We start from the raw sequence: 13,298 nt of genomic DNA, 5'->3' as shown, positions 1-13,298 counted from the left end.
TAATAATAATAGTAATGTTATTAATAATAATATTATTAATAATAATAACATTAATAATAATAATAGTAGAGGACAATTAAAACAAGAATAAGAAAAATATAAAACAAGTTAAACCAGTTAAGTCAACAGATATAAACATAATTCATGCCATTTAAAATCAAAAACAGCAAATGACAAAATCAAAGTGTAAAGTCTAAAATCAAAGATATACATACATAATTATTGTATCCAGTAATGGACATATTCAATACTGCAGAAAGTGTTGTTTTCATTTTAGCTGCAAGGCTGTGACAGCTTTGTGCAGTAAGCATATTGAAGAAGGTGCGTTCTTCATGATGTACAATACTAACCTTGTACAAGAAAATACAAAAATATGTGATTGCGTGTTCCCAGTTTTACCTGCTTATCAGGTCTCTGTGGGACGTTATGGATTGAAATGGTTTAATCTAATTTGTACACACACATACACTGCCTAAAGAATATGTCACTTTTTAAAACGTAATTACCTTTTACATATAAATCTTATTTTTTTAAATATGTTTGAGAATAAAAAGGATGAAGAAATGGTGAAATTTTATTTCGGTAGTGTTTATACTGTAGTTACTGATAAATCATTTTATTTACATTAATAAATGTAGTTTTAATAAAACAGCTGTAAATGGCCATAACTCTGTGATTCCACTTATCAATCACTTCACCCTGTTTTCTTGAATATAACAATACAAATTTAATTCTGGAAGATTTTTTGACAATGCTAGCAAGTCCATGGAATAATCAAGGGGTGCTTCTATAATGACTAATCACATATATACAGGAAGAGTATTGAGTTAGTAATTCTGTGTTTTTTATTGTCTCTAGGACGGTTACTATGAAAGTGGTTTGATGGAGAAACCAAATATTTTTAATATGGATCCAGATCAGCGGGCTGATCCAGGAATTTTCTCTTACTTTCTTTAACATTGTGAGACAGAGCATCTTTCAACATTTCTTGAATTTGTCAGAGAGTAATTAATGAACCTTTATAAGAAAAATCTAGCAAGTCTATGGGACTGATATTTATGAGATCGTTACCTTTGACTGTTGGACCTTGGAGGATGTATGTGCTCTACTGAGTGCAGTTGTAGTGTCTTATAGTGGAGCCTGTTTCTTGACACTTTTTATTTGTCTGTTCCACTGCAGTCAATTTAATTAACTATTATAAGTGTAAATATTTCTGTTGAATGTGTTTAAATTCTACATTCAAAATCAATCTAATGAAATCTCAGACACTGCTTACACTCAGTTGAGTTCATGAATAAAAATGAGGAAGACTTGATTCGATTAAGAACATCACAACTTATAATTTACTACAATATCTGTCAAGCTGTGAAAATATTTTATTTGCAGTTAACTCAACACCTTTAAAACTACAGCTCAAAGTGTCTTTAGTGGTATTTTTCCCATCAAATGTCTCTTTGAGTTATGTTCTGGCCTGAATATGATAATATAGCATTTTGGAACAAAAATGCATATCAGCAAGCCAAAGCTGGAGGCCAGAATAGCAAATATCTCCACAGCCACAGTGAACTTCCCAGGAGAGCTGACATATGCCGGGATGAATGTGATCCAGACTGCACAAAATATCAACATGCTGAAGGTGATCAGTTTGGCCTCATTAAAGCTGTCTGGCAGCTTCCTGGCAAAAAAAGCAAGAATGAAACACAAGAGAGCAAGAAGTCCGATGTAACCCAGCACAGCCCAGAACCCGACAGCTGACCCCAGAGCACACTCTAAGATGATCCTATCTTTATAGTATTTCATGTTCATCCTTGGAAATGGAGGGTTGGTTGTGAGCCAAAGTAAACAAATTACAATCTGAACCAGGGTTAAACTGACAACACTGAGCCTCTGCTGTGCAGGACCGAACCATTTCATCATATCTGTGCCTGGAAGTGTCGCCCTGAAGGCCATTAACACCACTATAGTTTTCCCCAGGACACAAGAGATGCAGAGGACGAAGGTGATGCCGAACGCAGTGTGTCGCAGCATGCAGGACCACTCAGAGGGCCGGCCGATGAAGGTGAGGGAGCACAGGAAGCACAGAGTCAGGGAGAATAGCAGCAGGAAGCTCAGCTCGGAGTTGTTGGCTTTAACAATGGGAGTCTCTTTATGAGTCATAAAAATGATTGATATCAGTAGAGATACAAATATGCCCACACAACCAAATCCAGTTAAAAGTGCCCCCATGAGCTCTTTGTAGGAGAGGTACTCAGTCGGCTTCGGGAGACAATGGTCTTTCTTATCATTCGGCCAAAGTTCAGGTGGACAGATCAAACAGTCGGGAGAATCTAACAGTGGAGATAGAGAGAGCGATTTTAAATCATGCATTTCTTTCCTTTATATTGTTTTTACTGCAAACATGAATAAATCAATTTCTGTCTCACTTGTCTCATTACTAATTGATCCCTCGGGGCATTCAAAGCAGTCAAAGCAGCAAACAGGTTTATTCTTGGTTATCGCCTTTCGAGTCCCTGGGGGACATGGCTCTCTGCAAACAGACCTCGGCACCTGATTAGAGAAAACACAACGTGTGAAAATTTCTAAATGCACTATAGGAAAACAATATAATGTAGCTGGGAGAATTATTTAGACAGATGGTCACCTCACCTGCATACTGTTTCCTCCCCAAACTATCCTGGTGTTGTCTTTTAGTTGGAATTTCTCTCCCTCTGGAAGAGACGTGTCAAATTGACCGATGTGTACGATCTCAACAGAGCCGTCATCTTTTATTTGCCAGTTAATTAAGTCATACTGGGCAACTGAGTCTCCATTTTCATCAAAGAAAACCTTGGCCCCACTCTGTGTTGTGAAGTTCACAAACTTAATGTGCTCCAACACCTGTAATAGGACAATCAGGACAATCAGGACAATTCAGCATATTTCTGAGAAACTAATTAAATATGTAGCTAATATTTAAATGTTTAAGTATTTGCATTAACATCAAGGTAAGGATATCATTAATATTAAGTATCTTATGCCTGAGTAAATAAACCATAACTTACTAATTTAGGCTGAACTTGGTCTTTAGTCACGCAGGACTTTCCAGTGGTTGGATTTGAGCCGTTGTGACATTGCAGTAGTGCGTGAATAGCATACGCCACAGAGTAGACAGCTTTGTACAAATTATTCTCTGCCCTAAAATGTGTCACCTCTGTGTAATCAGTGGAGACTGTGCTGAGATCTTCTGTGCCAGTACACGTAGCAGAAGTATTTGACGGAGAGAAGCTGCAGTCAAAGAACGACTCCCAAAAATCTTTAACTATAGCACTTTGTGGTTCGTCAGAGGGCTTAAAGCTGAGTAAGAATTCACCAAGACCTGGGATGGGGGCCTGAGGGAGGGCGAAGCCCATCGTCCCCTGCAAAAGGTTCTTTCTCCCATCAGAAGCCAGGTCTTTTTGAGTGATCCAAGCCTCACTGCCAACCCATTGCTTTCCAGTAATGTTATACTTCTCTATTTCAGAAAAAAACGTTTTTGTGGGGGGTAAGGGCATAAACAAGAGGACCACCTTGGACGAGGATTTCCTCAGAGCCTCCACAATAGCAAGAAATTTTACATTTGTATCTGAGTAAGGTAACCGGTATTCAACACATATGCCCTCTTTTTCTGCTTCCTTTGCAAATGCCGTTGTACCTTCTTCTGAGTACAAGCCTGTAGTATAAATAATCCCCACCCAGCGCCAGTCAAAGTATTTCATGAGCTGCACCAGACCAATGACTTGGAAGCGGTCACTGGGCACAGTTCTGAAGAATGTGGGGAACTTCCTTTTGTCACTCAAGCAAGCACAAGTGGAGAAATAGCTCACCTTCAAAGAAAGATAACAGGTTAACCACAACTAGGCAGAATAAACGTTCTTCAAAGATGGAAACATGAGTAAACCCCAGCTATGTCCCAATCACCTCTCCTCACCTGTGGAATGGATAGCGGGCTGAGTATTATGTTTATATCTTTGCTCACTCCGGAGGAGGAATGGCCCAGGAGAGCTTGTATCTGATCAGCGCAGCCCTTTGAGTCATCTCCGTTCACAGCTTCCAATACTGCTCGAATCAGGTTCTCATCCCCACAGCCACTGTACAGCCTGTAGCCAAGACTCAATCCAGGAAGGAGCTTAGAATCTCTGTTGATCTCCTCCACTGTAAACATCACTATCCTGGCAAATTTCAGTTCCCTGTCATCCAGCCTACACACAGTGTTAGCTTGTTATTAATAAATTACATTAGAGCTGATCAAATTCACACACAAAACAAACACAGGATTTACCGCACATTCACTTACTTTTCGCAGTATGTATACGGCAATGAGTGGTAGCCGTTGTCAATCAATTTGCGTGTAATAGACAAATCAAAAACTCCTCCGATAATGAGATCACCATCTTTAGAAAACTCTTTGAACCCTGTTTGCCCGATCATTTTGCATGTTTGTTTTTCTGACTCTATACCTCCCAGCAGAGTGAAGAGGATACAAGTGATCCAACCCATCACGAGTCTCCCTATTCTCCACCGAGGCAACTCTGACCTGGGAACTGACCCTTATAGTGTTTCTTTGTACCATGAGAGAAGCATCAACAGCCAATGTGAACGTACTCCCAAATCCCTTGAGATTATTCTCAACGCACTACTGCACTTCTAAAAAACCCAGCCCAATGACTTACATGTAGGAGACAGAACTCATTAACTGTTACCTCTGAGGATCTGCACAGGGTTGTAAAATAATAACTACATTGTCAAGAGGATAAACGCTCCACTTCCTGCATGTGGTCAGATTTATATTCATGGCCTGTATTTAGTAAATTGTCTTTATTCATATATAGCACCATTCTTGTCCTGTTAACCACTTAAATAGCTTCACTGTACAGTTTTGTCATCCACCTTCTCACACACACACATTCATACAAGGCTTTCACATGCAGCACTTTCTCTATCACACATCCTTCATTCACTGCCATCAGCAGTCTTTCGGGTTCAGCGTCTTGCCCAATGACACCTTGGCATGTGTGGAATGAGGGAGACGGGAATCAAACCTATATTGACCTCCTGAGATGGATTGGGGGAAAGGTTGATGTTTTCCTTCAGGTTCAAATGGGCCAATATCATTTTGCAGTGAAAATAATCTGGTTTATTTTAAAGAAAAAGCCAATCATATGTGAAGGGTTAATTTTGCATGATAAATGGTGACCTATATTCTGTAAATTTAAGTTAAACATCAACAATGCAGAACTGTGGTTATGAGAACTAGATGGAAGCAGTCAACCAATCCCTTTTCTCAGGTCTGTTGGTGGATGGCATTTTTCAAAGTTCTCCAAAATATCAATAATTACCTTCACAATTTCATGTATCGTCTCTTGTTGGATCTCAGAGTGAATTGGCTTGTTTTCAGGGTTTTGCTCTAATGAAGAGAAACAATTATGTTTGACAAATAAAACACGGGTTTGCATATATCAAGTTACTCATGTGAAACTCAAACTGACGTCACAAGCTGTAGATTTCCTCGTCAGATTCAAAATCCTCCAAGGCTCAGCTGTGTTTTCACCCAAGGGCAAAAGTTATCTGTGTAGGACAACTGCAGCGTGTTCTGCAATACTGCATTAAACGTGATACCATAAAATGTTGTGCCTTTCTGCATTCAATAAATTTGATCAACATCAAAATAAAATATTGAATATTAATATTAAAAATATGAATATTAAATCCTAGCTTTGAATTGATTAAAGGTACCTCAGGGTCATGTTCACTATAGAGCAGACCTGGGCATTGTACGGCCCCCGGGCCGCATCCGGCCCTTTGGCTGTCTGTGACCGGCCAGTGTGAGGTCAACGGAATATTAGGAATCACACATAAATAAGTGAACATCATGCAAAGAATACAACAACATTTCTTTTATTTTGAAGGTGCCTTTTTTAAACATTTACCTGACGTACATCCTGAATGCCTGCGAGCGGATGATGTGTTGGCGAACGGAGTTAAGAAGAGATGTGAGTTAGCTATTAGTCCGCAAAAATGTCAGCCCACGTTAAGACAAGGAAGATAGAGTTTTTAACGAGACATGGACTGCTAAGTATTTATTTACTGAAGTCAAAGGGAAAGCCGTGTGCTTAGTTTGTGGAGAAAAGATCGCTGTTTTTAAGGATTACAATTTGAACCGCCACTACGAGACAAAGCACGGAGAGACTTTTACAGACGAAACATAACGAGAAGGATCGAGGACATAGCGGGAAATCTCGAGCTTCAGCTGCTAAAGAAAGTGGTCGATTTTGACTTTTTCTCCTTGGCTCTGGATGAGAGCTGTGATGTCTGCGACACAGCCCAGTTACTCATCTTTGTACGTTTGATGACGAAAGACTTTGACTTTACTGAGGAGCTGGCTACAATGCGGTCAATAAAAGGGACGACGACTGGGAGTGATTTGTTCACGGAGGTAACTGCATGCTTGGACAAGCTGGGACTCAAATGGGACAAACTGGCAGGTGTTACAACCGATGGCTGTCCAAATCTGACAGGGGAAACTGTCGGACTTTTGAAGCGGATGCAAGATAAAGTGAGGGAAATTAACCCACGGTCATGAAAAACCTGGAAAAGCCATGGAATTGTTTAATGTTTATTTCCAGTCCTGGAAAAGTGCTTGAAAAAAATGTAATCCCAAAAGTTTTGGAGAAGTCCTGGAAATTTATATATATTCATATTTTCATGTTGTTAATTTACGCTGAGGTTTAATTAATTCATATGCTTTTAAAAGAAATACGCTCAAAATATAAGCAGGCATACTATCTCGTACTAATTGAAAAGTTCGGTGGGGAAGCAGGCGAGGCAAAAAAATGTCATATTTTGTTCACAACTGTTCTTGTAAATGTTGATTAAAGTGTGATATAATGTTGCCGTTATAACTTTGCCTGCCTCACTTTTTCATTGCCTAACCATAACATTTACTCTTAGCTGTAGAAGCTTATCAAATTATTATGAGTAGAATTGAGTTCAGCTAATTGGTCCGGCCCTCCACAACTGTCCATGTTTCTCATGTGGTCCCTCGAGAAAATTAATTGCCCACCCCTGCTATAGAGGGTACACAGCAATATACCAAATTATTTTCGGAGTTCTCAAATTCACAGATGAGGGGCAACCATTTAAAATAACCTAATAACAGCTTTGCTGACAGGTTTTTTCAACCAGTCTAAAAATATTTACAATTTCCTTTTGTCATTTCCTCTCTTTTCACAGATCAAATTACTTCAAGGCAAAACAGACATCAATGCTCATGTGTTCAGAGTATGGTGCAGGTGGGCACAAATTCAGGAGCGAGGCAAGAGGCAGGTCCAGTAAAATAAATTCTTCACAAAATTTGAACCAAACAGCAAAACTAAAACTGTCAGGAGAAACAAGGCAGGATACGGAACTTGAGATGACGGCGACGAAACAGGAAGAGACTAAACAGACGACTGGAAAAAACAGAGCTGAGGACTTGACTTAAATACAAACTAAACTGATGACAAACTAGAGACAGGACGAACAGGGGAAACAATCACAACTGGAGGGAAACACACAAATGCAGGAAAAAACAGATCAGAAACACATGAGGGGGATCAGACTTTCAAAATAAAACAGGAAACACAAAACTCAGAATGAACACAAATCTAGACACAAAGACACAGGTAAAAGCTAAATAACAAAAATTGTGCATAATCAAAAGTGTAATTTGCCTCCTAAAGTTACTCGATTTCTTCACAGGATACAAATCATCTGTCGTACAGAATTGAATCTTAATATGAAGGGTTAGGGTTAGGAGTCAGTCAGGAAGATCTAACCTGCATATTAATCAGCTGATTGTTGATGTTCCTAAATGTCGAATCAGGTCCGCCGCGGTCTCTTTCAGACAATCATTCAGCACCTGTCAAACTTTAAAAATCCCTTCTCTCTTCAACAGTCAGCCGTCTTTTAGTGACGCGCATAACCCCTCCTCCATCCCTATCTCCTCCAGTCTCCAGCAGAGTGTTCATCACCTCTTCTGGATCCCGACCTCAACTGATCGTATGCATAATCTCACATTGTGTTGGCAACGATCATGGACCTTGACGAAGGATTCCCAATAGTATCAGTAGATCATGACAATGGATCGTGGATTACGGCGACACCCGATCAAGGTGGGAGATGATAGCCGTTTAAAAAATCAACAAAACGGCCTGACAATATTACCTATTACTCATGGCATACATTGCACTTCTGTCCGTCCTGGCAGAGGGATCCCTCACATGTGGCTCTTCCTGAGGTTTTCTACATTTTTCCTGTCAAGAAGGTTTTTGTAGTTTTTTCCTTACTCTTGTTGAGGGTTAAGGGCAGAGGATGTCACAATTGGCAAAGTCCAATAGGACAATTCTCACGAATATGGGCCATCCAAAACAATCGATTGACTGATGAACTACCACAAGTGTCTAGACCCCGGGGGGTATTACTGTTCAATGCTCTGCTCCACCACCTTCTAATCCTGCTGACATATCACAGTGGTCTATAAGGCCAAAGACTGTCAACATTCACGTTACTTCTGTGCATTTGACAAAATAAACATGGTTAAATTGAGAAATCAAGTCTCTCCTGATTGAACTAAAGTTCTGGTGTCTGTGCAGGGGCTCCTTGCCCTTAAAGCAGCAGAGAGGCCAGAAGTCCGACAGAGCCTCACTGCTGCTCTGGTTGTTTGCCCTGTGCTAAGAACCAGTCAGATATCACCTATAAGTTGTATTTATTCATGCACAGTATATGTACATCTCTTCTAAGATGCAGAAGGCCATTTAGACCTCACAAATGTTGCACAACTGGAGAGACATCTAAGCAAATTACTTGTACTTATTGTTGTCTGGGAGAGCCTATTTGCTGTTTGTGTCCCCTGAGGCCCCACTGAGTTCTACTGGCGATCCAAAGACCACTGTGGTTGCTGTGGTTGAAGAATTCCTGTCTCTCTTCCTTGTCGTATAACCAGTGACGGCTCCAACAGGCAGCGTTAGGACTCCGCTTCGTCCTCTGTCTGTCCTGCCTCCTTCTTAACACCATCTTGGCTTACCAGGCCAATGTAGATGGTTCCAGGGTTCTGAAGCTGTTTTCTCTCTACATTCCCCAAATTGCTTATTCATCATGGGAACTGCTAGGTTTCCCTATCATTCTGTAAGGTTTTGACCTTCTTGAGATACTGTATGTCATGGTTCAGCGCTATACAAATAAAGTGGGATTCAATTGCATCACTGGAGACTTTTTATATACATTAAGGGGAAAAAAGAAGATTAGCTTTGTTGTTTAGTCACATCTTCATTTAGACTTTGATTTAAAAAAAGTTGTAGCTTTATTGTATCTTTCACTTGAATTTTAAAATGCATTAACTACAGAGAAAGAGAATGATTAAAAAAAGACTCAAAGACTTATTTTCCGATTTAAGTTTTATTGTTTACAAGTAATAGAGAGATATAACATATTTTTGGTTTGATTATGAAAATGTATGGGTGAAATGAGTCAATTAAAGTGAAATATACAAACCTTTTCAAACAAATAATTATCACCACAAACAGCTCAAATAACAATCACTAGGATCATAGTAAACATTCCCATCCATGGGTTTCCCCTGGAAGACACACAATGCATTGTGTGTATCACAATGTCATATTATAAATATAGCATTTATTGCTTTTATAGATGCAATTCAAACTAAATGATGAAGATTCATGTTTTATTCTTCAGTATATTATCTGAGAGTTGGAAGCAACAGCAGCATAACTGTCTCAAGTCAAGAAATCATTTTTTCTAGTTCAAATTTTTTGTCATGACATGTTTCTTGGTGTTTTTCTCTGGTTTGATCAATATTATGTAGCATTTCAGTGCAAAGATACAAATTAATAATCCAAATGCTGAAGACAAAATTGCAAAAGTTTCCACAGCTACAGTGAACTTCCCAGGGGAGCTGACATATGCTGGGATGAAGGTGATCCAGACCGCACAAAATATCAACATGCTGAAGGTGATGAATTTGGCTTCATTGAAGTTGTTGGGTAACTTTCTGGCTAGAAATGCCAGGACCAAACAAATTATAGCGAGGAACCCAATATAGCCCAGCACTGCGTAGAAAGCAGCTTCAGAGCCTGTGTTACACTCCAAAACAATCTTCTTATTGCTGTATCTGAAAACCATGTCTGGGAAAGGGGGATTTAGTTTAAGCCACAGAATACAAATCAAAATCTGAATCAAAGTGCAGGAGCAGACTATGATTCTTTGCTGCGCAGGACCGAACTTTCCCGCTACTTTGTTGCCAGGAAACGTTGCTTTGAAAGCCGTGACTACGACAATTGTTTTTCCTAAGACGCAGGAAATGCAGAGCGCAAACGTCACGCCGAAAGCTGTGTGGCGGAGCATGCATGTCCAGACTGTGGGCCGGCCGATGAAAGTGAGGGGACAGAGGAAACACAAGAAAAGAGAAAACAGCAGCAAGCAGCTCAGCTCAGCGTTGCTGGCCTTTATCACCGGGGTTTCTCTGTAATGGATGAAAACCACCATGGTGGCCAGAGACAGGGAGGCTCCCAGCAGCGATACGACTGTGATAGCTATTCCCAACGGCTCCTGATACGTCAGGAATTCAACTGTTTTGGGAATGCATATGTCTTTCCCGTCGCTGGACCAGAAGTCCTGTGGACACTGAGTGCAGTCTACCGCACCTGTTGAGGGTAATAGGAAAGTGAGAGTCATACATCTTGATTTAATTTTTGCAGAGAATGACATGGTCGCTTAGTGATACATTAACATTACATATTCATCTAAATGCTATAACTGGATGGTGTTTGTTTGTCTGCCTGTCAGTACCTGTTGAGTTGGCTATAGTTCCATCGGCACAGGGGAGACAATCAAAGCAGCAGGATGGTTTTCCTTTAATTTGAGCTCTCCTCGTTCCCACTGGACAGATATTAGAGCACACTGATGTGGGAACCTGAGGGGAAAAGTGCAGACACACTCACATGATTCAATCCAATAATTCAATGGGACACATATTTTAGAATTTGTAAGCCCAATGCATGAAAATTAAAAATCATGATGATTACCTTTTCCCCTATCCTCCACACTATCTCTTCCTCCTGGACGCTGAGCTTATAATCACCCTTGGCAGCAGATACAAAATGACCCACTGTCACATGTTGCACGTGCCCGTCTCTCAGCTGCCAGTTGATTAATTCATAAGAAGCCGGAGGGTCTCCGTTGTCATCGAAGAACACATCGTCCCCGAACTGATTTCTGAAATGGACTCTCTGCAGGTGATCAGTGACCTGAGAAAACAATGATGTATTGTTAAGACATTTCAGGGCCAATTATAAGGTAACTTTTACATAGATACAAGTTTATTTGCAAACATTGTGGGTTTTATACTGTTTCTCACCTGTTTGGGCTGAATTTCTGACACATTCAAACACGGCATCACTGGTTTTCCTCCTGGTTTACCAGCTGGTTGGCAGAACAACAGCTCATGCAGGGCATGTGCAATGGCATAGACTGCTTTATACACATTATAGGACACTCTGAGCTGAGTAACATTAAAGAACACATGCTGGGAATATAATAATGTCTCATTGCCTGTGCATTTTTCATTTGTTTCCTCGGATCCTGTGTGTTCACCGGGTGAAACGGGTCGACAGCCCACCATAACCTCCCAGAAATTCCTCACAAAGGCGGCACTTGGGTCTGCGTGAGGGCTGATGCCTGTGAGAAACGGTTTGAGATCAGGGATGGCCATCTTGTGCACCACAAATCCCAGGGCTCCAACGAAAGCTTGGAAGATTTCAGGCGTGGATATACGCGCTGCCGTTATCCAGGCCTCACTAGCGATCCACTGAATTCCAGTGATATTCTGTTTCACTACCTCTTTCATCAAGGGATAAAAGTCCCCCTCAGTAACAAAAGCCAGAATGACTTTGACTGTTGACCGCTTGATCATTTCCACAACATCCAGAATCTTATCCATAGTGTACGTGCGTAGAATTGTCCCGACAAATGCAACACAAACCCCCAGCTTCCTAACCTCCTCAGTGAAAGCAAGGATCCCATTCCGGCCATAGGCATTGTCTGACTGTATGGCGCCAATCCACTGCCAGCCAAAACGTTTGACCAGAGCTGCCAAGGCTTTGGCCTGGAAGTAGTCGCTGGGGATCGTCCGGAAAAACGTAGGGTATTTAGTTCTATCACTCAGGCAGGCACATGTCGAGAAGTAACTCACCTATGAAAATATCAACACAATAAGTCTAAAACAACAAAATACTACAAACAACTCTGAAGCATCAATCAAATACTTATATTTTCTTACTATTGGCACTTGAAATGGTCCGAGAGTTCCAGCCACAGCTAAGGACTGAGACGATCCTGACTCTGCTATGAGAGCAGATACAGCCGGAGGACAAGCAGAGGTTGAGTCCATCTCCTCAGCTCCGCTGGCCAGTGTTAGAGCAGCACGTAAAGTGTTTGTGGGAGATTCACAAGAGTTAAGGATTCTGTAGCCAAGAGTGATGTTTGGTAGGAGAGCAGGTTCTTTGTTAATTTCTTCAATTGCAAATATCATCACTTGGGTCCATCGGAAAGCTCGCAGGTCAAATCTAAAAGAATTTAAATAGATTTTATATGCGAGAGCTGCAGCTTTGCAGATTTAAAACATCAGACGCAACTTACCCAGCACACTTCACTGCAGGTGGCTCCTTTTCAAACGTATATGTGCCGACGATCTCTTTGATGAAAACCGGGAAAATCCCCCCAATCATTATATCTCCCTGCTTGAACAAACTTGGCATATCAAACCTGGCCATCAGTTCACAGCCAGACACTGGACTCAGGTAGAGAGCGACCCAAGACAAAAGAAAAACTCTCTGCATGTTTGCTCGACTTTATTTTACTAGGGTGCAGCTCTTATAACAGCTGTCTTGAATGCAGGTAGATGTGCTCTCCTCATAAAAAGTCGATTTATTTCCCATAGGGCTCAGCGATCTTAGATTGGTAAGTTTGATACAGCAGGGAATGAGCACGTGTTTTTGTGTTATAATATGCACATACACACAGGATCCTCCATATGATGTGTAATTTGGCTAACCCAGTTCATTGTTGGTACCCCCTTGAGCTTAGTATAAAGATACTTTGTTAATAATTCTTATGATAAAGTGTATAGAAGACACATTTTAACCAAGTTACAGATGCTTTTTTCCAAAGTGATATATAGATATCAAACTAGAGATCATTATTAATATAGTAATAATGTCAAGCAGTAA

At 40.6% G+C, this 13,298-nt stretch overlaps 1 protein-coding gene across 1 annotated transcript; it reads right to left on the bottom strand.

Moving 5' to 3' along the window:
- Nucleotides 1-1,413: 1,413 nt before the first annotated feature.
- LOC133952028 (extracellular calcium-sensing receptor-like) lies at nucleotides 1,414-12,601 on the bottom strand. Its single transcript, XM_062386304.1, has 13 exons — nucleotides 12,350-12,601; nucleotides 11,429-12,262; nucleotides 11,112-11,318; nucleotides 10,861-11,002; nucleotides 9,822-10,715; nucleotides 7,420-7,473; nucleotides 5,946-5,965; nucleotides 5,752-5,825; nucleotides 3,947-4,217; nucleotides 3,042-3,842; nucleotides 2,647-2,877; nucleotides 2,424-2,547; nucleotides 1,414-2,327 (listed from the first exon to the last, which is right to left on the bottom strand). Exons 1-13 carry the CDS (start codon nucleotides 12,599-12,601, stop codon nucleotides 1,414-1,416), a joined length of 4,818 nt encoding a protein of 1,605 aa, XP_062242288.1.
- Between the last annotated feature and the right edge of the window lie 697 nt (nucleotides 12,602-13,298).

The sequence above is a fragment of the Platichthys flesus genome, chromosome 4, assembly GCF_949316205.1.
Source record: "Platichthys flesus chromosome 4, fPlaFle2.1, whole genome shotgun sequence".
Classification (NCBI taxonomy): Eukaryota; Metazoa; Chordata; class Actinopteri; order Pleuronectiformes; family Pleuronectidae; genus Platichthys; species Platichthys flesus.
Note: the sequence above shows the minus strand (reverse complement) of the source record. Positions and strands in the feature narration are given on the sequence as shown.